The sequence below is a fragment of the Orycteropus afer genome, unplaced genomic scaffold (assembly GCF_000298275.1).
Source record: "Orycteropus afer afer isolate SDZICR_OR568_19922 unplaced genomic scaffold, OryAfe1.0 scaffold00016, whole genome shotgun sequence".
NCBI classification, from domain to species: domain Eukaryota; kingdom Metazoa; phylum Chordata; class Mammalia; order Tubulidentata; family Orycteropodidae; genus Orycteropus; species Orycteropus afer.
In genome coordinates this window covers 12,188,210-12,215,830 of record NW_006921603.1, presented here as the reverse complement: position 1 = coordinate 12,215,830, position 27,621 = coordinate 12,188,210, and the positions used below count along the sequence as shown (strand labels likewise).

At 38.4% G+C, this 27,621-nt stretch overlaps 1 protein-coding gene across 1 annotated transcript in view; it reads right to left on the bottom strand.

Annotated features, from left to right (window-relative positions):
• Window positions 1-27,621, bottom strand: part of LOC103213658 (inaD-like protein) — a 216,320-nt gene that overhangs the window by 112,889 nt on the left and 75,810 nt on the right. Inside the window, exons 4-5 of the mRNA XM_042783334.1 lie at window positions 20,114-20,186; window positions 7,588-7,680 (exon numbers count right to left, since the gene is read on the bottom strand). Coding sequence (XP_042639268.1) covers window positions 7,588-7,680; window positions 20,114-20,186 — 166 coding nt within the window. The remainder of the gene's footprint in view (window positions 1-7,587; window positions 7,681-20,113; window positions 20,187-27,621) is intronic.

Genomic DNA, 27,621 nt, shown 5'->3' with positions numbered 1-27,621 from the left:
TTGTTAATGAATCTTCATCCAATCCTGATGTTACATTCTTCTTCATATAATCCAGCTTCTCAGATTATTTGCTCAGCATACAAGTTGAATCAGTATGGTGAAAGGATACAACCTTGACGCACTCCGTTCTTAATTTTGAACCATGCAGTACCCCTTTTTCTGTTCGAATGACAGCCTCCTGATCTATGTACCAGTTCCTTATAAGTACAATCAAGTGCTCTGGAATTCCCATTCTTCTCAATGTTATCCATGATTTTTTATGATCCGCACAATTGAATACTTTTGTATAGTTAATAAAACATAAGTAAACATCTTTCTGGTATTCTTTGCTTTGAGCCAAGATCCATCTGATATCAGCAATGATATCCCTCATTCCACATCTTCTTCTGAATCCAGCTTGCATTACTGGAAGCTCTCTGTCAATATACTGCTGCAACCATTTTGGAATTATCTTCACTAAGATTTTACTTGCTTGTGATATTAATGATAGTGTTTGATAATTTCCGCATTCTGTGGGATCACCTTTCTTTTGAATGGGTACAAATATGGATCTCTTCCAGACAATTGGACAGGTAGCTGTCATTCAAATCTCTTGGCATAGCCGAGTGAATGCCTCCAATGCAGCATCCATTTGTTGAAATACTTCAGTGGGTATTCTGTCAATTCCTGGAGCCTTGTTCTTTACCAATTCCTTCAGTACAGCTTCGACTTCTTCCTTCAATACCATTTGGTTCTTGATCATATGCAACCTCCTGAAATGGATGAACATTGACCAATTCTTTTTGGTACAGTGACTCTGTGTATTCTTTCCATCTTCTTCTGATGCTTCTTGCATCATTCAATATTTTGCCCATAGAATCTTTCAATATTGCAAGTTGAGACTTAAATTTTTTCCTCAGTTCTTTCAGCTTGAGAAATGCTGAGCATGCTGTCCACATGAAATGTCTTTGTACATTTTATTATAGTAATTGGCTTTGTCTTCTTGAGCTGCTCTTTGAATTTTTCTGTCTGGCTCTTTTATCTTGTCATTTCTTCCATTTGCTTTAGCTAAAGCAAATGGAAGAATGTGTGTATCATATTAGGTTTTATCTTTGCATCAGTTGATAGATGTTTGGGCTGTTTCTACTTTTTGGCTGTTGTGAAAAATGCTGCTATGAATATTTGTGTACAAGTTTTTGTATGGGTAAATGTTTTCATTTCTCTTGGGGATATATCATGGGAGAAAGATGTCACAGTTTGTTTCCTTAAAGATTACAGCCTTGGAAACCCTGTGGGGGTAGTTCTACTCTTCCCTACAGGGTCAGTATGAGTTGGAACTGAGTCAGTGGCAATAGGTTTGGGTTTTTGGGTTTTTTTTGTTTGTTTGTTTTGGGGTATTGTGGTAGTTAAGTTTGTGTGTCAACTTGGCTGGGCCTGGTTGAGTGGCTGGGCAGCTGGATGTAGTATTCTCCGTGATGAGACTGGTAATCAACTCCATGGTGGAATCTACTGTGAGCAGCTGAGAAGCTGCTTTAGAGGTGTGGTCTGCTTCCTGTATGTAAGGAGAATCCTTAAAGAATCGTCTCTAGCTTATGACACACTTGAACCCTGCATGGAGCCATGTCCTTGTTCAACAACCTGCCACGCTCTGCTGACCTTAGGACTTCCAGTGGACTTGAATTAATGGCCTGCCGTGTGGTTTGGTAACATTGGGACTGTGCGTTTTTACTCGTCAACCTTTGGCTTGTCAGTCTCCAAAGCCAGCAGCTGTCTGAGTGAAGAAAAACCTCTAGCTTCAGTGGGCCAGAAGCAGGAGGCAGAGCTGAAGCCCAAGGTTGAGGGCCTTTCACCCAGCTCCTAGAGCCTGGCACTTTGAACTCAGACTTAAAGCCTCCAAACTGTTAGAGAATAAACTCCTGTTTGTTCAAGCAATTCCATTTATGGTATACTGTTAGAGTGGCACTAGGTAACCAGAACAGGTATATAACTACAATAGGAATTTTTGGGTCATCCGGTAACTCTAGGTTTAATATTTTGAGGGTTTACCAAAATGTTTTCCAGAGCAGCTGCACCATTGAGAATTCCTACCAGCAATGTGTAAGAGCTACAATTCTTCCACATCCTTGCCAACATTTGTTCTTGTATGTCTTTTTGATTATAGCCCATCATAGTGAGTGTAAAGTGGTACCTCACTGTGGACTGATTTGCAAATCTCTTGAGCATCTCTCAATAAGCTTATTGCTATTAGTATACCTTGTTTGGAGAAATGTTTATTCAAAACATTTGCCCATTTTTAATTGGGCTATTTGCCTTATTATTATTATTTTTTTTAATAAACTGGTTGCTTTTTAATTATTTTACTGTAGGTATCTATGACATAGCACAGAAAAGGAGATAGATAAGAACAAAAGAAAAGCCAAATTGGTTTTACATAAAAGCAGAAAATTACGGAATCAGACACAGTTAGAGATCCAAAGACAGTGGCAAGGGCAGAAGTTAACCTACTTACAAGAAGAAAGGAAGTGTCTCTTCCTCTCCTTTTCTCACTCTTTCCTTCCCACTTAACTGCTGAGCTTCTATAGACAGCAAACAGAGATGAGCGCTTTTCCTTGAACAACTCAAGACCTTTAAGAAGCCCTGTGAATCCCTGGTACATAGCATTGTGTCTGACAGATAAGAAAGACTTTATATTTGTTTGAACAAACAGATCACAATATGATGTTTCTGAAATTCTAAAACAGGTTGTCTATGTGAGCTACAAAAAAAGATAGGCTTTAGAGGTAAAAGGAACAGAGTTCAAGTCCTAGTTACACTACTACCTAACAGCTGTGGGACCTTAGAAACATACTTGCTATCTCTTAGTCTCAGTTCCTTATGAGTAAAGCAGGGCTAGTACATACAATAAAAGGAGCTCTGGTGGCACAGTGACTAACTAAGGCATTTCACTGCTAACTAAAATGTTGGTGGTTCAAACCCACCAGCCACTCCACAGAAGGAAGATGGGGCAATCTACTTCCGTAAAGATTTACCACCTCAGAAAGAAACTCAAATGTGGGTTGCTATGAGTTGGCATCAACTTGATGGCAATGAGTTTGCTTTTGGAATATGTACAATACTGGGTAAAAACCAGAATGAAATTGTCTAGCTTAGAGCATGGAACATGATAGCTGTTTGAAAATTTCTAGTTTCTTTCATTTTATGAAACATTTATTTGTAGGTCTATATAACAATTTAGTTAGACTGCCTCAAAAGTGTATATTATATTAGCACAGATGTTCCCATCATTATAGAAACACAGGTTTACACACAAAAGATTAAAATTATTTTAAGGATTCATAATCTTTTATGTGGGAGCTCAGGTGGCATAGCACCTAAGGCATTTGACTGATAACCAGATGTTTGGCGTTTCAAACCCACCAGCCACTCCTCAGTAGGAAGATTGGGCAATATATTTCTGTAGAGATATCGCCTTGGAAACCCAAGGAGGGGTCGCTATGAGTTGCAAATGACTTAACAGCAGTGAGCTTTTTTTGTTTTTTGATCTTCTATGTCAGCAAGATACCAGGGAGTCAAGGACTCTTTGGAGTGAGTTCCAGCTCTCCCCAGTTTTAGTTTTGTGATCTTTCAACGAGCAGATTGAGACCTCATCTATAAATTTAGGATAAATAATTCCTGTTCTACTTTTTACATAGGGTTATTGAGGGGATCAAATGAGATTACAAACAAACTGAATGTCATTTTAGAAAAAATTAGTATTAAAAAGTAAACAAGCTAATGAGATACTAGATGAGACTTTATTTTGCAAATTGTCAAGCTCTGAAAGTTAGTGTTTTTTTTTTTTTTTTTTAATTTCTTCCAAAAGACTTTAAAAAATACTCCTAACAGGCTCTCACCTAGATTTCTGAAATAGATTCTAGACACTTCCCTGCCTCCAGTCTCTCACAATTGAAACTTACGCTTTACAAACCACCATCTGATCTGTTGTCTGAAAACTATTCTTCCTTTAAAAATTTTTAGAGAAATCTAATACCTATTAAAGTTATAATAAACTCCTTGACTGTGTATCTGGGGGCTACTGAGATACGAACCAAAGCCAATGATAACCAAACAGTGGAACTAGCACTAGAGTATGCAGAGATCAAAGGCCTTGAAATGACAAGTAATTCAATAGCTCTTTGGAGTATAGTTTCTCATAGGTTGCACCTTATGTATATGTGCATCCATCTAGCTATCAATGGACATTTATTAATCAACTATTATATTTTAGGCACTCAGAATAAAAGGATGGATAAATTATAATGCATAACATCAGTCTCTTCAGTTTTGTGATTCTATTGTTCAAGTCTGATTTCCCATTGCTGCCCCACAAAGACCCAATCTATACTCACTACTCCATAATCCACATTGTTTGATTCACCTGTTAAACACTCTCCTACTTAGCATTCATTAAGGAGTCCTGGTGCTGCAGTGGTTAAAGTTTTTGGCTGCTCCACAAGCAAAAAATGAGGCAGTCTGCTTCCATAAAGATTTACAGCTTTGGAAAAACTATGGGGACAGTTCTACCACTTCTACTTTGTCCCATAGGATTGCTATAAGTCAGAATCAACTTGTGGTGGTTATGTTTGTGTGTCAACTTGGCTGGGCCTGGTTGAGTGGCTGGGCAGCTGGTTGGTGGTAGTTATTCCCCATGATGAGACTGGCAATCAACTCCATGGTGGGATCTACCAGAAGCAGCTGAATAGCTGCCTATGGGATGTTGTCTGCTTCCTGTATATAAGCAACAGCTTTGGGAATGGTCTCTAGCTTATGGCACACTTGGACTGGTGTGTAGTCATGTTGTTGTTCAGCAGCCTGTCATGCTCTGCCAACCTTGGGACTTATTATGGACTTGAATTTAACGGCCTGCTTCATGGTTTGGTAACATTGGGGCTGTGGCAGCCTCAGCAGCCAGCAGCTGTCGGAGTGAAGAAAAGCCTCTAGCTTCAGTGGGCAGGAAGGCAGAGCTGAAGCCCAAGGCTGAGGGGCTTTCACCCAGCCCCTAGAGCCTGGAACTTTGAACTTGGACTTAAAGCCTCCAAACTATGAGAGAATAAACTCTTGTTTGTTCAGGCCATTCCATCTGTGGTATATTCATGTCGGAGCAGCACCAGGTAAACACAACACAACTCGATGGCAATGGGTTTGGTTTTTGGTTTAGCAGTCAATTACATGTTCATCTTTCAAGGTTCATATTAAAGGCACTGTCTTCTAAGTAATCTTCCCTAACCCCTGAATTAGATGGGATTCCTTCCTCCTTTGAATTCCTGTAACATTTAGTTTTTCTTTTTCTCCCTCTAATACACTTTTACCTGGTATGCCTTTCCAGATAAAAAGTCTATTATCCTCATTGATGCTATAGAATAAGCTGCTTAAGAGCAAGGCCTATGTTCTTCTCCTAGAGATTCCTGTAGGGTTCAGTACAGTGCCCGATGAAACGCCCTCTCAAGAAATAAGAGATTTCTAGATAGTTAGAGCTTACTGCTTCCACCTGTTTTAACATAAACTAAGGGTATGAGTCAGGGCTGACTCGATGGTATATAACAACAACAACAACAACAAGAGTAAAAACAGTCAAAGCTCATACTGATCACGTGGTATTCTCTGACAAGATATATCTGGCAACGATCCTAGGATGGTTTAGCGAGCAGCAGAGCAAGTACCAGCTTTAGGAATAATCACACAATGACTAACAATGATAAACAAGTGTTAATATTTTATAACAATACATATTAGGTTGAACCACAAGAAATTTTTACTTACAAAAGTGGCAATTTCATATGATTCAATTTAGTACATTGCTAATTTATATATTATTTTCCTCTGCTTTGGCCTTAGCTTTCAATAAGTCCCCATGAGAGTAGGGATTTTCGCATGTTTTAGTCACTGTTATATCTCCAATGCCTGGAACATAATGGTACTCAGGAAATATTTGTTGGATTAATCAATGAATTTACCAAGAACCTATTATTTCCCTTACCCTTTGCTATGATATTTATTCTTTATACACCATTTGACTGCTAACAGAAGGCTGGCGGTTCAAACCCACCAGCCACTCCTCAGAAGGAAGACTGGGCAATCTGCTTCCGTAGCGATACTACCTTGGAAACCCAAGGAGGGGTCACTATGAGTCAGGTCTGACTTGATGGTACAGAACAACAACATATACCATTTGCTTCCTCATAATATCCTTATTTTTCTCATTCTTCAGATGAAGAAACTGAAGCTTGGAGATGTCAAGAACTTACCTAAGACCATATTCTTAACCATTACCTTATGGTAGGCCACTTATATTTATGCTATAAAAGTTGTCAAAATTAGAACTATATTTCCTCTTTTGACTAGACCATGTACAGATTGTACTGGGAACAGTGAGAAATTTTAGGATACCCCCCCCCCCCAAAAAAAAAGTGAGAGGAGAAGCTCATGAGGTGGAGAGATGGGTTTGGGGAAGCTGTTTGTTCTTGGTGAAATATTGTATGAAACAGTATCTAAAAATTATTCTCAGTCCTGCAGGTCCTCTGTCTGAAGGTGGGGCTCTTCAATTGTTTTGAGACTTGCAGTCCCACAACTGGTGTTATTTACTTGGAAACAAGGGGTGGATGATGGGTAGCTTTTGCCTGCAGCTTACAAGTGAGACTCTCCTGTAAGCAAGGGAGTATTCTGACCCATTTTATCACTTCCTCTGTGTATGAAGTTAGGGGTCTAGTCTTTCAAAATCCTGCTTCTTTAAATGTGATACAAAGACTTTTTCCTAATCTATCTATGAGACTATAGTGTCAAAAACAGTAAGTAAATAGTGCTTTTAAATGAGGGAGCTTTAATTTTGAAATTTGCTGATGTTACTCATTCCCCCTCAGTGCACATATACAGTTTATCTTTCAGATAGGGAACAGTGTGACCTTGGGACAAGTTGTTCAAGAACAGGGTAATAATCTATTAGTTCCATTCTTTTTGATGCCATGGGTCTCAGGTCCTGTGGAGGGTATTCCAAGAGTGGCTCATTATAATTTTCACTCCTGATGAAATGTCCTTTCCGTTCACCCTGAAAGAATCAGTTCACTTTCTAAGACATGGGATCAGACCAGTCCCAATATATATTTTCTAAAAGTTGAAAAAAGATAAATGGAAGGTTTCTCATACTTCCTGAAGTAAAATGAATAATTTTGTGCAGTCACAAAATCAGGGTGACCCTCTTAGATGATTAATCCTTTGAGATTTATAAGACATTTTGAAACACAGAAAAAAGGGCCAACATTTGTTTCTAGAACTTTTAGTCTAACCCTGGAAGTTGGTAGGCTATGCAAGGTCTAACTGCATAGGAACCCAATTTAAACATGATTCTAAAAGAGAGATTGCTTCTTTAGTCTAATGACAGCACAATTCAAGTGTAAAGATGAAGGTAGGACTCTATTTTTCAGAATGAATGGGGCATTCACCATACAGAATCATTTCTCCTATGTCAGAAGCAAACACAACAGATAGTCCTTTCTAAGTGATTGAAGGTGGCACAAAATATAAACAATAAACTGTAAGAATACCAATGGAGAAAAATACACCCAGAATTCTCACCAGTTTGGAGCTTTCAGTTTCAGGCAATTGTCTAATACCAACTTCCAAACTGTCATCTTGCTCACTACTAACAGGTTCGGTGCCACTCTGATCCTATGGAACATTAAAAAAGAAAATGGCAAAGATGTCATTCTTCAATCATACTGTAATCAAACTGCACACAACCTTCATCACTGTTGCTTGTTTTATTGTTGTTTTCTCTCTAGAAGTCATTCCTGTTTTCTTCCTTTCTAGTGGACCACCAATTCTTTTCCAGGTGTCTGTCCTTCTGGCCATGCAGTATGTATTAGGGGAAGTGGAGCCTTATTCTCTGTTCCAGGCCTAACTGCCTTAAGGCTAATCCCCTTCTATTTGCTAATGAGTTAGTCAGGAATGGGCATGTGACTTTATTCTGTCCAATGAGATTCAGAGAGGTTTGTGGGTGACTTCCAGAAAAGTTCTTCCTTGATCTTAAGACAGAGCCACAAGAAGTTTCCACATCTCCCAAATTAACAAAAAAGCATAAAGAAAAATGGCCATGGGTAGCCATTTGATAGCCATGAGGAAACCAACCTTAGCCTGAAGCTGACACTGTAGATGACAGGGAAAATATAAAGAGATAGAAAACATTGGTTCTTTGATGGCAAAACTGGGCCACTGAATCAACCAATTCTGGAGTCCAGCCTTACGTTTGGCCACCATTATGGACTGAAAAGGTAAGTTGAAGTCCTAACCCTCAATACCTGTGAATGTCACCTTGTTTGGAAATAAGGTCTTCAGTTAACATGAGTTCTTATTAGAGTGTTGTTGTTGTTGTTTTCCGTCTAGTCATCCCCGACTCATAGCGACCCCTCCTTGGGTTTCCGAGGTAGTATCACTACAGAAGTAGGATTGCCCAACCTTCCTTCCGAGGAGTGGCTGGTGGGTTTGAACCGCCAGCCTTCTGGTGAGCAGTCAAGTGCCTTAGGCACTATGCTACCAGAGCTCCGTCTTATGAGAGTAGGGTAGGTCCTAATCCCACCTGAGTGGTGTCCTTATAAAAGAGGAGAAGAGACACGGAGACAAAGAGGAAACATGGCCATGTCAAGATGCCTTGGGCTACCAGAGCTGAGAGAGACAGAAAAGAAATCTCCTCCTAGAGCCTTTGGCTAGACCATAGCCCTGTTGACACCCTGAATTTGGACTCTTAGCCTCCAAGAATGTGAGAAATTAAAGTTCTGTTGTTTAAAGGCACCCAGTTGCAACTGACTTCTGCAGAGATACAGCCTCAGAACCCCAAGGAGGGATCGCTATGAGTCGAATCGACTCGATGGCAGTGAGTTTGGTTTTTTTGGTTTGTAGTTTGTGGCATTTTGTTACAGCAGCCCTAGGAAACTAATAGACTCATTTTCTATGAGTTAATACTTTTCCTTATTGTTTCAGCCAGTTTGAGGCAGCTATTCAGTTACCTCCAACCAAAGCCTTTTAAACTGAGGCATAGGATTCTAAGCTATTTGAAATAAGGAGCTGTATTTATTTTGTTATTTCTGAAACTGGTCCCCAGCAAGGTGTCTGGCACACAGAATGCCCATGACAACTACTGGCTGAACCAATGACTGAACTGAGTACTTGTTTTCTCGATAATTCCGCTTTTCAGCAGACTCCTTTATGTATTTAATTAATATAATTGAAACATCTGATAATAATAAACTCTATTAAAATTCTAAAACATAGTAGACATCTTCTCAATATATGATATATAAAATGTTCTAGCTCTTTAACCAGAGGTTTCTTTACTTTCTGGGAGTATTTAAGGGAGGATAAAGATGGTAATAAAGTAGCTACTTTGTATTTATCTAGATTTTAATTTTAAAACATCATTATCCTGGCATTACCACACTCTTGGGTGTGATTATTTGTAGAGAAATCAGCTGATTTGGGGGCATTTAACTTCATTCAAAATGTAAGAAATACAAATTAAAGCAAAGAGATAATATTCTTTCATCTATCAAATGGACAAGAGAATAATCAGTAATGGTAATTTGAGGAAAACAGTAATTTTTACACAATATTGAAAGAACTGTAAATTAAGACAACCTTTTCAAAATTAAAGCAAAGTCATATGATTTACAATGTGCGTATTTCTATACTAAAGAATCCTAGGATATATGACAAATATGATTGCACAAGTGTGCAAAAGGTATTTGATGCAGCACTATTTGCAATAACAGTAGAGACAAGAAATAAAAATGTCCATCGATAAAGCATGGTTAGTAAATTATTTTAAGTCTATGCAATGGAACACAAGACAGAACACATAAAGAAAGAAGCAACATGGAAGACACCTACAACATTATGTTATATGTTATATGAAAAAATGTCAGATGCAAAACAGCACATATAGTATGAATCCAGTTCTTTAGTAAAAAAAAAAAAAAAAAAAAAAACCAACATGAATATGGAGTTATAGATACATGCAGAGAAAATACCTGGTAGTAAGTAGAACAAATTTTAAAAATTGACTTCTGGGGAATGGATGAGGGAATGGAACATTTTTTCATTCATTATTTCTACAGTGTTTGAATAGAGAAGAATCAGAATAATTAGCATATATTACTTTTTTTTTTTTTTTAAGAAGGGCTATGAGCAATGTCTAAAAGACAAAAAGGAAGAAAAATCAAGAAAGAAAATAGCGTAGACTTTAGAATATGTCAGATCTAGGTTCAAATCTCAACTTGAGGGCACATTACTTTCTAAATCTCAGAGTATTTGTTTATAAAGTACAGACAATAACACCAGATTAAAAAATACTGTCCTATCAAGTTGCTCTGAGGATTAATGAGTTAACATAAAATGTCTATTAGTACCATACCAAATGCAATGAACAATTTTGAGCTTTTTGTTGAGCCAGGCTTTTCATTCACACTGTTTCATGTATTACTTACGATAACTCTGCATTGGTATGTATTATTGTGATCTCAATTCATGGATGAGAAAAATAATGTACTTTAGGTCACTTACTAAAGAACTGCTTGCCAGTAAGGTAGATATAGGATTCAAAGACAGGTAAGGCAATGCTCTGGGTAACTATGTTCTACTTATTTCTTTTAATATTAAGTATTGATAATTAATCTATGGAAGAAGAGATTCACAGTCTTTCCAAAATCATTAATTAATGGGAAAAACAACGTCCAAACTATTTAGTAAAACTGATTCTGTAAGCTGTAGGGCACCTGGTATCCAACTGGAGCTTCAAACCAGTCAATGTTTATAACTTCAGCACCCCACCTTGTAGAATAAGCCTGAAAGTAGCTACTCCAGTAACCTGGCAAATGGATAGCTCTTGTACCCTTTCGTGAGAGAAGATTTACACCAGGACAGTGGTCACCTGATGTCACTCATCTAATCATGTGTATGTTTCCATGGGGAACAGAAAGTGTTAAAACAAATTTTCAATTAAATTACAAAAATCTTTAATTTTACATTTCTCAGCAATCTGGGTACAGTACATAAGATTTTTTTGATAGTTATCAAATGAATATTAAAATGAGTGTAAAAGTAACTGTTTAATTGCTGCTTCAACTTGGAAAATTTAACATAGGTGAGCCAGCATAGGTTCTACATGGTATAAACTCACTGCGGTCAAGTCGGACCCCACTCATAGCAACCCCTCCTTGGGTTTCAGAGGCAGTATCACTATGGAAATAGATTGCCCAACCTTCCTTCCAAGGAGTGGCTGGTATAAGCATCCTTTTATATTTGAATGAATAAATAAATAACCTCCACATCTACATCTTATACATCCAAACTAGAGGCACAAATGAAGTAAAATTTTTAATTCCAAGCCACGTCTTAAATGAATCACTTATTCCATAAATCCTTCCCTTCTCCTTGTTAAGTGCCTCTAAGTTGGTTCTTACTAATAACATACTATATGCAACAGAATGAAGCACTGCTTGGTCCTGCACCATCCTTACAACTATTGCTGTGTTTAAACCCATTGTTGTAACTACAGTGTGGCCCTTACCTGGGAGGTAATCTCTCTTTCCTTTTAAAACCACCTAATATTTTACCTAAACTTCCTACAGCATTTATCACTTTTCTTATGCCATTTGTCAATTTTGTATTTATAGGTACAGAATATATCTCCCCAATGAGACTGAGAGATCCTTGAATCCAACATCTCTGTCTTATTCATTTGCTTTGTCTGATTCACTTTTATACTCATCCTAGGTCTGTTTCATTCCAAAGTCCATGTCCATGTTCCTTTTAAGTACACCATGCTTCCCTTCTAAAACTTTTCCTGTTTTTAGTTAATGGTTTAATCTGAGATGGCTCCATAGAGGAGCGGTTGAAGCCAAAATCTAGATAGAGAGTAAAGTAAAGCAGAAATAGGAATTAAGAGAGGTTAGCAATAACCATTTACTTTTCTGGGAGAGCTGAAGATTATAAAACAATGTTCATGCTTAAATGGGGCATAGCCAAGAACAACGTGGATTCTGTTCTGAGAACAGAATACCTTATGTGGTAGAGTCTTCAAAATATCCCCACTCACCAGGAGCTTAGAAAACAGCAATCAATCAGTGATGGGAAGGGATACTAGGTCAGCAAGCATGATTTCTAAGGCACAATTGTATCACAGTAGTTTGAAGACCATCTGGCTGATGGATGGTGGCCCACTGACACGTAAGATGATTCAGCCAATCCAGATGGGTGGGTGTCCCTTCCTCTCTTACTGATCTTCAAACCACCTGTCCAAAGCTGCTAGCTCAGTGAAGGCTGCTCAAGGAGAATGACCATTCTCCATGAAGACCACAGTCAGTAGATTCCACTGTGAATTATATTTTATAGATGAAGGAAAGGAAAAGGCAAGGCTCTGATCCTGTGCTGAACACAGCCTTTCTAAAAAGACTGGGAAGAAATGCTATTTTCTCCACTGAGAAGTCTTTTTAAATCTTGGAAGTTAATCATTCCCTCCCATGGGCTCCTCTACATAGAGTGATGATAGATTTATTTTATTTTATTTTTTCCATATTCCCTAACTAGTTCCCATCAAGTCAATTCTGATTCATGGCAACCCCATGTGTGTCAGAGTACAACTGTGCTCTATAGGATTGTCAGTGGCTAATTTTTCAAAAGCAGATCAAGAGGACTTTTTCCAAGACACCTCTGGGTGGCTCGAGCTGTCAACCTTTTGGTTAGCAGCTGAGTGTGTTAACTGTTTACATCACCCAGGGACTCTTCACATTCACCATTTGCCTATAATTTCTCCTTCATCAGACAGTGAGAATCTTGAGAGCAGCAATTATGTTATATATGAGTAGGCTCTCAATAAACTAATTAAGGACTTTACTATGGACTAGGAAAAGCATTTTTGACCAGGTAAATGTTCAGTAGTATTGTTCTCTACCCTCTTTCCTCATTTAACATGACAAAAGAGTATTAGTGTATATAACTGTTTTCCTTTTAATTGACTAAAGATTCTACTAAGCAAAGTAAATTTAAAAAGAGGAACAATTCCACTTCACTGATAGAGAGTTCTTTCTTTAGTAAAACTTATGTTGGTTTACATTTCATCATTCCATGGTTCCTAAATTCAATCCCTCTTCAAAAAAACCACAGCATGATTTATTAGTCTTATTGTCCACTTAAATTCACAAATATTTCTTTATGGAAAGTCATGTTTACTAGATGTGACAAATTGAGTTTGTTTCTTCTTCCCCCAATCATAGGCACATTTACTAGGCTACTCAGAAATGCAGAAAGGTTGTGTGCAATCAAAGATAAAATAGATAAAACAGAAATCATGCTAATTATGCTAATGATGCTAATTGGGTAATCAACCTATCCTTTATGAAATAGGTTTATTTAGTATTGAAAAAAAGCATCACTTCTGGGGAAAAGAAAAAAAAATTAAGGTTCTTGTTTTTATAAAGATATTCTAAATGATTTAGATTGGCTTGTCAAGGACTAGAATACATATCTTGCAAGCCAAGTATACTCGAGTCTTCCTTACATCTTATGAAATCACTTCAGTGGCTTCCTAGTTAGACTTCCCACTTCAAGATACCTTTGACATTCCTTTTAGACTAATCTACCTGAAATAGAGGAGCTCTGGTAGCACAGTGTCTAAGGCACTTGACTGCTACCCAGAAGGCTGGCGGTTCAAACTCACCAGCCACTCCTCAGAAGGAAGGCTGGGCAATCTACTTCTGTAGTGATACAGTCTTGGAAACTCAAGAAGAGGTCACTATGAGTTGGGTCCGACTTGATGGCACATAACAACAACCTGAAATAGAGCAGTGATCAGACTATTTCATTGTTTGAAGAGTTTTCAACAGTTCCAAGCTTAAAGTATGACATTCAAACTTCTGAGCTTTAAATTCAACTTTCTCATTTGACCTCAACTTATTTTTCCAAATTTGACTTCTATAACTCCATTTAATATGCCTTATGTTCTTCTCCCTATTTCACACCCAGAGATTTCCTGCCTCTTTACTTTTGCTTGTGCTATTGCTACACCCTTACTTTAACCAGATTTGTATTTAAAAATCTAATATATTCATCAGAAAATAGGTGTAATGACACTTCTTCCCTGATTCCTTTACTGTTGTTGTTAGGTGCCATCAAGCCGGCTCCGACTCACAGTAACCTTATGTACAACAGAAGGAAATGCTGCTTGGGCCTGTGCCATCCTCGCAATCCTTGCTGTCCTTCAGCACATCGTTGCAGCCACTCTGTCAATTCATCACATTGGGGGTCTTCTCCTTTTTTGCTGACCTTCTACTTTACCAAGAATGATGTCTTTCTCTAGGGATGGTCCTTTCTGACAACACGACCAAAGTAGGTGAGACGATGTCTGACCATTCTTGCTTCCAAAGAGCATACTGGCTGCATTTCTTTCAGGACATATTTCTTGCCCATAGAATCCTTCAATATTGCAACTCAAGGCTTTATTTTTTTCTTCAGTTCTTTCACATTGAGAAATGCTGGGCATATTTTTCCCTTTTGGTTTTCTAACTCCAGGTCTTTGCACATTTCATTAAAATACTTTGTCTTCTTGAGCTGCCCTTTGAAATGTTTTCAGCTCTTTTATCTCATTATTTCTTCCATTCATTTTAGCTACTCTCCATTTAAGAGCAAGTTTCAGAGGCTTTTCTGACATCCATTTTGGTCTTTTCTTTCTTTCCTGCCTTTATAATGACCTTTTGCTTTCTTCATGGATGATGTTCTTGATGTTAGTTATCCCACAACTTGTCTGATCTTTGGTCACTGGTGTTGAATGCATCAAATCTATTCTTCAGATGGCCTCTAAACTCAGGTGGGATATAGTTAAGGTTGTATTTTGACTCTTGTGGGCTTGTTTAAATTTCCTTCAGCCTCAACTTGAACTTGCATATGAGCTATTGATGGTTTGTTCCACAATCAGCTCCTGGCCTTGTTTTGGCTGAAGATATTGAGCTTCTCCATTGCCTCTTTCCACAGATGTAGTCGATCTGATTCCTGTGCATTCCATCTGGTGAGGTCCATGTGTATAGCTGGCATTTATGTTGTTGAAAAAAGGTATCTGCAATGAGCAAGTCATTGGTCTTGCAAAATCCCCTCATGTGATCTCCAACACCATTTCTTTCACAAAGTCCTTATTTTTCAACTGCCAACAATTCTTTTAATCCAACTTTTGCATTACAATACATCTTGATGGCATAGTTAGTCAATTTCAGACTGCAGAAGTTGGTAAAAATCTTCAATTTCTTCATCTTTGGCTTTGGTGGTTGGTGAGTAAATTTGAATAATAGTAGTATTAAATGGTCTTATAGGCATATGATCAAAAGGAAGGTTGGGCAATCTACTTCCACAGTGATACTGCCTCGGCAACCCAAAGAGGGGTCGCTATGAGTCAGGTCCGACTCCACGGCACATAACAACAACAACAACAACAACAACAACAACATAAGCATATGAATGTTATCCTATAACTGCCAGCACTGTACTTCAGGATAAATCTTGAAACATTCTTTTTGATGATGAATGAAACACCATTCCTATTCAGTTTGTCATTCTCAGCATGTTGTTGTTGTTATGTGCCGTCGAGTCAAACCCGACTCATAGCAACCCCTCCTTGGGTTTCCGAGGCAGTATCACTACGGAAGTAGGATTGTCCAACCTTCCTTCCGAGGAGTGGCTGGTGGGTTTGAACCGCCAGCTGTCTTGTTAGCAGGCAGCATAGTAGACCATTATTCTCTAATTCAAAATGGTGAATATCAGTCCATTTTAGCTGACAAATGCTTAAGATAAGGAGGTTTGGTGGTGTAGTGGTTAAGCGATTTGGTGGCTAACCAAAAGTTTGGTAGTGCAAAACCACCAGTGGCTCTGCAAAATAAAGATCAGGCAGTCTGCTTCTATAAAGATTTATAGCCTTGGAAACCCAAAAGGGGTCACTATGAGTCAGAATTGATTCAATTGCAGTGAGTTTGGATTTTTTTTTTTTTTTTTTTTTGGAATACCTAAGAGATCATTCCATTTCATTTTTGACAACATCCAATTTTCCAGGATTCATATTTCATATATTCCAATTATTAATGGATGCTTGCAGCTGTCTTTTCCCATTTTGAATCATGCCCTGTCAGCAAATAAAGGTCCCAAAAGCTCTACTCCATGCACGTCATTAAGGTCAACTCTACTTTAAGGAGGTAGCTCGTCCCCTGTCACATTCTGAGTGCCTTCCACTGACCTGAGGGGCTCATCTTCCGGCACTATATCAGACAATATTTCAGGGCTATTCATAAATTTTTCCAGTAATATATCAGGCAGTATTTCACTGCTATTCATAAGATTTTGGAGACTTGGAGTTCTGCAGGAGGGCTGCAATAACAAGTACTTAAAGATTTAAAAAATCTAGTAATGACATTTTTTAAATCTTAAAAAATATCTAGATAAAACATTTAGGTATCTTTAAAAAAATCTAAAAATCTGATGAGCCCTTACTGTGTGCAAGGAATAGCACTAAATATTTTATAAACATAATTTAATTCTTCCCACAAATCTACAGAATAAGTTACTATTATGAAGCCCATTTTAAAAGTGAGGAAACAAAAGCCTTTAGAGCTTAACCAGCTCTGTTCATTATGCTAGTAAATGGCAGAACAGTGGGTAGGACTCAAAAATCTGACTTCCAAGATTATGTTCTTAATTACTGTCTCATACACCGGCCCCAACAGTATTACAATTACCAAAGGTATTCCAGTAGAAATGTTAATAATCTCTTACGAATGTGCATAACTGCATGGATTACAATATATATTTGCCTGCATGTAGTCTTAATCCTCATAATTACTTGTTTGCAAAGGCAGGGGAGGCTATTCACCTGGCTTACAGAAATAAAAAAAGAAAAAGACTTTGACAGGTTGTCTTTACCAAGGTCATATGCCCAATAAGAAGAGCAAAGATCAGAAACCGCACCTTCAAATTTTTTGTTCAATGTTCTATTGGGGTTCTTGTTTACTCAACTAGCACACAACTCATGAACCAGTTTTATTATCTGCTATATCCCTGGTGTCCACAACAGTACCTGACACATAACAAAGGCTCAATAAATATCTGTTGAATAAATGAATGAATATGAGACTCATAGTGACCCCCATTGAGTTTTCCAAGGCAGTAAATCTTTACAGAAGCAGATTGTCTCTCTTCCTGCTGTGGAGTGGCTGGTGGGTTTGAACTGCCTACCTTTTGTTTAGCAGCCCAAAGCCTTAACCACAGTGCCACCAGAATTCCTTTGAGATACTATTATTATGTAATAAAAGTACTATTCAATTATGTTATTTAATTATTGTCACCAGGTTGGCAGTTCAAACCCACCAGCCACTTCTCGGAAGGAAGGTTGGGGAATCTACTTCCGTAGAGATACTGCCTTGGAAACCCAAGGAGAGGTCGCTATAAGTCTGAGATGACTCAACAGCACATAACAACAACAACAACATGGCTGTATTTCATCTATTTGGTTATGATTTAAATGGGCTAGCAATTTGCTGGGTAGGAGTTATGCTTAAGCCCTCACTAGGAAACAGCTGTGAGGGTTGGAGAATGGCTTATCTGGAAGGGCTACAAAGGCAAATGGGAAGGAATGAGGAAGTGATCAGAGAACCAGAGAATATCTGGCTGGCCACTTCATATGCCACCCACAGGAGGGCTATCACTCATCATCTGGTGGCAGTTGCAAGAAGTCTACAGTCCTGAGAAGGAACTAAAACTAAAAAGCCCTCTTGAGAGTATAATTCAAATTGTGATGGTGCAATGGAAACATCCCATGGTGTATCCTTTTAGAGAAAAGGATTTATTATTTATTTAGAAATGTAAATGTGATTTAATTATTTTTGAAAAAGAAATGCAAATAATGGCACACTCTAATTTGATTTACATATTGTGATAAGTTACTTGACTCTTACCACTGGCATTATTTATATTTTACATATATTACTAGTCTGCTTTATTTAAAAGTAAAATCAGTCTTCTAAATTTTTAGAATATGATGACTTATGAATGACATCAGGTTATTTATTACTACTGATTCTGCAAATATTATAGCATTTGTAAATTTTGCTTTTTACAATTGACTTAACCATTTCCTTAGTTACTACAGAAACATTTTTATGGTCACACAATTTTAAAAATGAAAATAGTAGCTAATATTGTATAATAGACTGAAATAGGGCAGATATAACATACCTAAACATTTGAATAAACAGTTTATATTTACTGACCACTTACTTTGTGCCATGTGCTTTATATACATTATTTTACTTTATATGTATTATTCTAAGTGTTTCATATACATTATTTCCTTTACTCTTTATGACAACTCTGATGGCATAGTGCTTAAGGCACTTGATGCTAACCAGAAGGCTGATGCTTCAAACCCACCAGCCACTCCTCAGAAGGAAGTACTTCCACAGTGATACTGCCTCAGAAACCCAAGAAGGGGTCAGTATGAGTGGGATCCGACTTGATGGTAGTGAGATAAAGATTTGGTGGTAAAATCACCAGGTACAGATAAAGAAGGGGATGCTGAATAGCATACCTTTTATGGGAGTATTATTGAATTTCTCCAGGCCCCAGTCTCTTAGTCTGAATGTAAGACATAGAGCAACATATTGAAAGCATCTATCTTTCTTATTTAGACCTCATTTAAAATTTACCTTGCCCAAGAGGTCTTCCTATGACTAAACAAAGTGGTCAAATCTTAATTCTCTGTAAGGCACTGGACACTATCTGATAATTCCCTCAGGTTATTTATTTGTTAGTTTATTTGCTATCTTTCTCCCCTCATTAGAATCTAAGCTGAACCACAGCAGGCAGCCTATTCACAGCTTTATCTCTAACTCCCAAAAGAGTGTCTGATGAATAATAAGCACTCATTAAATATTTTTTGAATGGACAATAATGTATATTGTATGAATTTTTATTAAAAAAAGATACTATTTATATATACCTATTTATCTTTGTTGTAGAAGCCAAGGGAAGAGCTGGAGAGATACTAAACAGTAAGCATTAACTTTCTCAGGAAGGTGGGAAGAGGAAAATTATGAACTTTTTCTTCTAATAACTCTTGGTATTGTTTGATTAGTTACTACATACATTTTTTTTCTTTTAGAATTAAAATATAATTCAATATAAAAATATGTGACAAGAATGTAATTAATATTCCCTCATTTGGGGAGACACACAGGTTATATGTAGAAGCAGATGGACATGATAACAATCTTGTTTTATTGGTAATTTCTCCATTAATGGAAAAGAGTAGTTAATTAAAGGCATTTGTGAATACAAGTATTAAAGTGTTTTGAAACCACCAACAAAGGTAATAAAAATAATAAAAGTCTAATAACTTCTGAAATATCTAATTAGGACAAAATGATGTATCTAGGATAAATCTGAAATTTGAGAAAAGTAATTTGAGGAAGGAGCCCCAATGACACAATGGTTAAGCACTGGGTTGCTAACTGAAAAATTGGAGGTTCAAACTCACCAGTGGCTCCATGGGAGAAAGAGCTGGTGACCTGCTCCCATTAAAATTACAGCCAAGAAAACCCTATGGGGCATTTCTAGTCTGTCACATGGGGTAGCTGTGAGCTGGAATTGACTAATGACACCCATCAACACCAACAATACTCATAATGTTAAGTTCTAATACGTTTGTTAAGAAGTATTATATCACTTTATAATCTGATCTCAGACATCTATTTCAGTCAGGGAAATTTCATAACCAATAAATTCTGACTTTGGGATACTAAAAAATATTAAATTTTGGGGAAATGACCATGACAAATTCACCTAATTTACTACAAGCTAATTAGAAGCCAGCTGTGCTAGATGGCACAAGTGGTTAAGTGCTGGCCAAAAGATTGTTGGTTCAAACCCATCCAGAGATGCCTTGGAAGACAGACCTAGAGATCTGCTTCTGAAAGGTCATAGTGTCAAAAATCCTATGCAGCAGTTCTACTCTGCACACCTGGAGCCACAACTCAGAAACAACTCTATGGCAAGTAACAACAATTAGGAGCCACCTTACCTCAACAGGAGATGGGGAACTTGATTGTAATGGGAATGGAGCAACGGCCATCTGATTGACTGCATCTTCATTTCTGTGAAATGTTAAAATAGGCAGAATCAGTTCACATTAAATGCTAAGTTTCTGGTTCAAATTTTAATCACTTCCTCAGATCTCAATTAGAAATACACACACAATGTTATCGAATGAATAAGTAGATATATATCACTTACAAGCATATAAAACTAATTGGAACAAAGAGAGACATATCACTCAAGGGATAGTAAGATACGATTATTAGTGACAAAAGAATGATGACACTTAAGAGTTAGCCAAAACCTGTTTAGTAAGTCAGGTGCTACAGAGAATAATTTTGGGAAGACATCAAATCTTTCTCACTGTGGAGTATTAATTTTTCAAATGTATAACCTCTAGGCCCCATTAATATCTAGAACATCTTGTTCATTGAACTGGAAAGGCTCTCCACCTCCTCACTTGGCTTCTAACTTGGTTCTGCCAAATAAGGGGTGGTAGGTTGTGTACAAGGTACCTTGCATGGGTGGACAATGTGAAGAGGAGTGATGGAAGGATGGAGAGAGCAGAGATCCAGTCAATATTTTGTGGGTTAGAATAATTCTACTCAGCATGCTCACTGGAGCAGAGTATGTGGGAGTGAAACCTCATTACCAGAGTGACAAGCATTCAACAGTTCAGAATACCAGTTCTGACTTTCTGGGGACTATTTCTACCACATTTACTGGCAATTGGTAGGCAGTGGTTCTGTGGAGGATAATCACTATCCTTGCTTTGCATTCATGATGTGTGATTGATATAATTATTATTTCTTTATGTGAAATGTCTGACTTCATGTTTCAGAGTATAAACCCAGGAAGCTAACAAAAATGCTTCATCTTGGTATGCAAAGATCTAAGACTTTCCAAAGATCTATTTCTCTATATCAAGAGTATATCTAGAATTGCCACTTTAGAAGGGACTCAAAATCCAGCCCCATTTTCTTTCTTTCTCATCAATTGGGTAGTGAGTTCATTGACCCATTTCATTCCTGCTTTGGTGCTTTAATCAAATCACTGCCTTTACCTGAAATGACTTTCTTTATTCAATTGATAACACACCCATTAAACTTCAGTGTGAGTTCAATAACCTCAACCAAGTGACTTATTCCCTTTTGTTCAAAGATTATACTATATTGATATCTTCCAAATTTACTTATCAGCCGAGATCTTTTTCTGAGCTTCAGATCTGCATATCCAACTCCTGCTTCCTATCTCCACTAGATGTCTTACAAGTGCCTTAAATAAAACAGAGCATTTTATCCCACTTAGTTCCCAGATGGTTTCATAGTTAATCTTCCCCACCTGAGTAAATGTCAACAACATCTGCCCAGTTGTTCAATCAAGAACCTAGGAATCATTCTTGAAACATTTCACCCCTCAATCCATTAACAAGTCTTGCTGATTCTACCTTTAAAATATATCTTAAATCTTTCCACATCTTCCCATCTTATCCTAGTGCAAACCATCATTACTTCTTACATGAATGTAATGTAAGAGCATCCTACTTGGTCTCTCCACTTCAATCAATTTCTTTCTCTCTCCAATCTATTCTTCACCCAGCAGAGTTATGGTCTTGACACATAAATCTGATTATATTTCTATTCCCTGTATAAAATCCTTCTGTGGATTTTTTTTCCCTTTTTTGTATTTAAGATAAAGTTCAAGATTGTTACTGAGCAATCTGCCCTTGGCTGCCCTCTTCCCCCTGCTCACTGTGCTCAAGCCCAGACATACTCACTTTCTTTTCATTTCTCAGTTGAGTTAAACTCCAGCACCCTCAGGGCCTTCTCTTACCATATTCTCTTCTGTTCCACATGCCTGTCACCCAATTCCTTTCTCTGATTTACTTCTATTTCTCCTTCATATCTTACCATAAATTTCCTTTCCTGAAACAAGCCTTGCAGGACCTCCATTACATGCTTATAGCACCCCATGCAATGACGGCTTTTACACATGTTTCTTTCACAATTTACCTAATTGACTTGACAATTTACTTCAAGTCTGTTTCTCTAGACTGTAAGCTTTCCAAGGACAGGACTCATGCTCTTCCTACTCTCTATTACATATCTAGGACAAACATAAACTCAAAACTCAAACTCACTGCCATCAAGTCAATTCCGACTCATAGCGACCCCCTTTGGATTTCCGAGGTGGTAAATCTTTACAGAAGTATATTGCCCAGTCTTCCTTCTGTGGAGTGGGTTTGAATCACCAACCTTCTGATTAGCAGTCAAATGCCTTAGGCATTATGCCACTAGAGCTCCTTATGCCTGACAAATGGTTTGCATGTTCATATTTATTTTAAAAAATGAATGAATGAGAGGAAATGTAATAATCACTCACTTCGATAAAGAGACAGAAAGATAGGAGTTTCAGGTTTAGTCCAGGCACACTAACTAGCTAGAGGAGTTTGAAAAATAAATAAATAAATCACTTTCAGAGCCACAGTCTCAGTGAGCAGGTTGAACTGTATGAATTCTAAGCTGATACAAATTCTGAGTGGAATGAGACAGAGTATAAATAAAGAGGTAATAGATACATCTCTTCAGAGATGAAATCTAGGCACTATTTCTTTCTCTAATCTTGGATTCTTGGATTATCTAGCACACTAGTCAAACCAAAGCAAGTGGGAGTAGAACTAAGGCTATAAAGTGAAATGGAGCATGACAGATTTATCTGTTTTTCTGACAGCATTACAGATTCCTGGAGCATGCAGTATTATGTAAAGAGATTGCTGTTGTTTTTCAGGGAATATAATCCATTCCTTAGCAGTTTGCTCATATATAGAAAAAGTTATCAGTTACCCTCAGTAAGTAATAGCATTTTCCCAGTGGTAATTTCCTTTTCTATTCAGTTACCCCCCATCAAATAAACAACAGAATTCAGCTCTAGCTTAGAGCCAAAAGCCAACAGGACAAGTCTGGAGTTCTCAGAGTAGAGTATATTTGGCAGTAATTAAGCAGATGGCTTTTCAACTCTTTCAAAGGCTAGCAGCATTAAAAATATGGCTGCTTATAAATTTTTATTGAGAGATCATGATTAACCGGACCAAGTTAGTGCAAACTGGCCAAGTTATCCCTTCATAACTTAATGAATTCTCCCAAAATTAGTATGTCTTTAAAGGACTTTAAAGCACAAATTATTATTTTTTAACCTCACATAACAAATCTACAACTAACTCTCAATGGAGAGAAGAAAACTGCTATAAGAAATTACAGTTCATAATCCTTTATAAACCACTTATCTTGTGAATTTTATCAAGCCAGGGGAGAGCTGACTTGGTAGCATCTTTTAAATTAAAGAAGTAGGAAAAGAAACAAAAGGAGAGAATGTATTTACACTTCATGTAAGCAGTTAGCCTGAACAACTTCTGAGGCCCCTCTGACCTCTCATTTTTGGTAATTCTCACATCACCTACAGGTTGAATAAGGAAGAATTTGAAAGAATTGTTTCCTTTACATTTAACCTAATGTAAATTTCTTAAGCCCAGGTGCTCCAAAAAGGATATAATAAGAAACAGTAATTTTGTTGGTCCTGTCAAGTTCTATTACAATTATTTGTGCTGTTCTTTCTGCTTCTTCCAGCACAGCAATGGAATCTTATTTTTCTTTGTAATCCCAGTACGTAGCAGGGTACCTGAGAGAGAATAATCAAACCAAACCAAACACACTGCCATCGAGTCAGATCCAACTCATGGCGACCCCTCCTTGGGTTTCTGAGGTGGTATCACTACAGAAGTAGATTGCCCAACCTTCCTTCTGAGGAGTGGGTGGTGGGTTTAAACCGCCAATCTTCTGGTTAGCAGTCAGATGCCTTGGGCACTATGCTACCAAAACTCCCTGAGAGAGAATAGGTGTATCATAATTAATTGTTAAATTAAAGTGATCTTAACAAGGCAGGAAAAAGATACAAAAGCAAAATTGTCAAAACTATGCCCTGCAGTCACCGTTTACTGCCCATAGTGGAGATTTCTATGGGTGCCTGGTCAGCTCACAGCGATTCCCTGGATGGGCCACAATGATACCTACACTATGTAACACAAACAGCCCTGCCTCAGCATGACTGGATTTAGGGAGAGCACATCTGTCTTAGTTTGGACTAATCATATTCTCTATTCCAGGGACCCAACATTTAGAACAGACATATGAGACCAGGCAGTCCTCTGAGGTAAGACATGACCCTACCCATGGAAATGCTGAAGGCTAAACAGGGGGCCCAGGATGCTCATCTGCCGATATCCCAAGAGTTGCTCGGTTCCTCCCCTTTGAGACCTTACTTGTATGACTCCTTCCTTAGAGGCTGTGAGATAGCTCTATATTCTTTTTTTTTTTTTTTAATTAGGATTTGGGTGAAGATTTACAGAGTAAATTCACTTTTCATACAGCAGTTCACATATACTTTGTCTCATGTCATTGATGAAAATTTATAATGCAGCAGCTCCCCTCCCACTTCCTCCCCATAGTTACCTCCTCCCAGTGTCCATCCCTTCATACTCTTCTGCACCCTGAGCTATCTCCCTGTGCATAAGCAGCCCTTCCTTCTCCCATGATTGTTCTCTCCAGGGTGTGTGTCTACTTGAGGTAAATGTTTAACTCACATGCCTGTACTTTGTTTGGCTGGAAACCACAGTTGTGGGTTCAATTCCAGACCTGAAGGGCAGCTAGGGGCCATAGTCTCAGTGGTTACACCAGGCTCTATTGGACCAGCAAACCTGGTCCCCACCTTTTTTTTTTTTTGCCTCCAAATGATTGTGAGTTTTGTTCCACATTGTTCTCCCTCTTTATGCAGGATCTCCTACATCCCTTCCAAGTGGATGGCAGTGGTAGCTGGGCACCATCTAGTTCTTCTGGTCTCATAGTTGTATAGGTTGCAGATCGGATGGTGTACCAGTCGCTAGGACTGATTATTTCCATTAATTTTGGTTTTCTTCTTTCTTCTTGATGAGGACAGACCTGTTGTTGCATCTAGATGGCAGCTTCCTAGCTTTTAAGGTCCCAGTCGCTACTCGCCAAAGTAGTAGGTGGAACAATGTTTTGTATAGTATGTTATGCCAATTGAGCTTGATGTCCCCTGCGACTATGATCCCAAGCCCGCAGGATCAACTACTCGGTCCCTCTGGGTAGCTGGCTGTGACCAAGCAATGACCATAACCTTGCCCCTTGTCAGCTCTACTATACACCGGGAATTCTGATCATTCACATGAACTTATAGGTCCATTGTCTGCCAACCCTATATACGATCTTGGATACACTCTCCATTTAGACATACCTAATTGTTTAGCTTGTTCACCTATCTATCCGTCCCTATACCCATGTTTGCTTTCACTGACAACTCAGTACTGTATATGCAAAAGGGTTCATATTTGTTGTCTGTACTGCCCATGTACCTCTCTATGTCTTTCTCATCCTCAATGCTGCCATACTGGTCACTCACATTTGGTACACTGCCCTTCTCTTCACCCAAATCAATATTTATCTCTATCTATCTAACAGCATTCCCTCCACTCCCGTCCCACCCCTGGTAACCAACAAAGAAAATGTCCTCCAATATACAAACCTTTCCTTAACTTTTACAATAACGGACTAATACAATATTTGTCCTTTTGTGACTGACTTATTTCACTCAGCATAATGTCCTCCAAGTTCATCCACGTTATGCGGTGTTTTGCAGATTCTACATTATTCTTTAGCGTTGCATAATATTCCATTGTGTGAATGTACCAAAGTTTGGTTATCCATTCCTCAGTTGTTGGACATCTAGGTTGTTTCCAAGTTTTGGCTATTGTAAATAGTGCTGCGATGAACATCGGCGCATATATCTGTTCTTGTTATGGCTCTCACTTCTTTAGGGTATATACCTAGTAATGGGATGGCTGGGTCAAATGGTATTTGTATTTCCAACTTTTGAAGGAATCGCCATACTGCTTTCCACAATGGTTGTACCATTTTACAGTCCCACCAGCAGTGTATGAGAGTCCCAATCTCTCCACAACCTCGCCAGCATTTGTTCTTTTCTGTCTTGTTGAACTTTGATACTAGTGCTGGAGCAAGATGGTATCTCGTTGTTTTGATTTGCATCTCTCTAATAGCTAATGATCGTGAGCATTTCTTCATATGTTTGTTGGTATATTCTTAAATACATTCTTCATTTAAGTTAGCTAGACTCTGGTGGTGCATGGTTAAAACATTCAGCTGCTAACTAAAAGGTCAGCAGTTCAAACTCACCAGCTGCTCTGTGGGAGAAAAATGTAGTATTCTTCCGTAGAGATTTATAGCCTTAGAAACCTTGTATTAGAGCTTAAATTTGAAAGCACTTGGTTTGTGGAAGGCTGTAGTCTATAATGCGAGTCCTAACTCCATTTTCAGTCTTGATGTAGTTCATTTGAATTAAAGCAGCGATATGACTATGCATTGTTGTTGTTGGCTATGCATAGACAAGTCCAGTGTAAACCTAGTGGTGGTTATGTTTTTGTGTCAACTTGGCTGGGCCTGGTTGAGTGGGTGGCTGGGCAGCTGGTGGTAGTTATTCCCCATAATGAGACTGGCAATCAACTCCATGGTGGGATCTACTACAAGCAGCTGAGTAGCTGCCTTTGGGTATGTGGTCCACTTCCTGTATATAAGGAGAAGCTGTGGGAATGGTTTCTAGCTTATGGCACACTTGGATCCTGCATGTAGCTGTGTTGTTGTTCAGCAGCCTGACATGCTCTGTTGACCTTGGGAGTTACAATGGACTTGAATTAATGGTCTGCCGTGTGGTTTGGTAACATCAGGACTGTGCCGTTTTATTTGTTGACCTTGGGCTTGTTAGCCTCAGCAGCTAGTAACTGCCTGAGTGAAGAGATGGCTCTAGCGTCAGTGGCCAGGAGCAACAGGCAAAGCTGAAGCCCAAGGTCAAGGGGCTTTCACACAGTCCCTAGAGCCTGGCACTTTGAACTTGGACTTAAAGCCTCCAAATTGTAAGAATAAACTTTGTTAAGGCTATCCCTTTTGTGGTATATTCTTGTCAGAGCAGCACTAGGTAACCAGAACACCTAGGGAGGTGCAGTTTGCACTCAGGAAGGGTGTAGTTGAAAGTAGATTATGGTCACACAAAGAACTAGGGGACTTGCCTGGGTGTGTCCTTAATGATTTGCAAAAAATAGCTGCATGTTATCTCATTTAAGATTGGGGTCCTGGCATTGTCTCGTAGCCACCTCGTGGCTATGACTCAGGACTGTTTGGGCATGAGTCATACCCTGACCACCACATAGCCAGGTGGTTAAGCCCCAGAGCCAATCTGGTAACCACTTTTTAATCTGCAATTGTCAACATATCCCAAACACAGTCCTTTCCTCGCTTCTATAGTTCCGAGCCAGGGGGCGGTTTAAGCATAGGCACTGAAACAAGGCGGGCTTGTGCTTAGTCACTGATCTGCACTGAACACGTTCCCTTGTTACCCTACCGAGAGGGACCA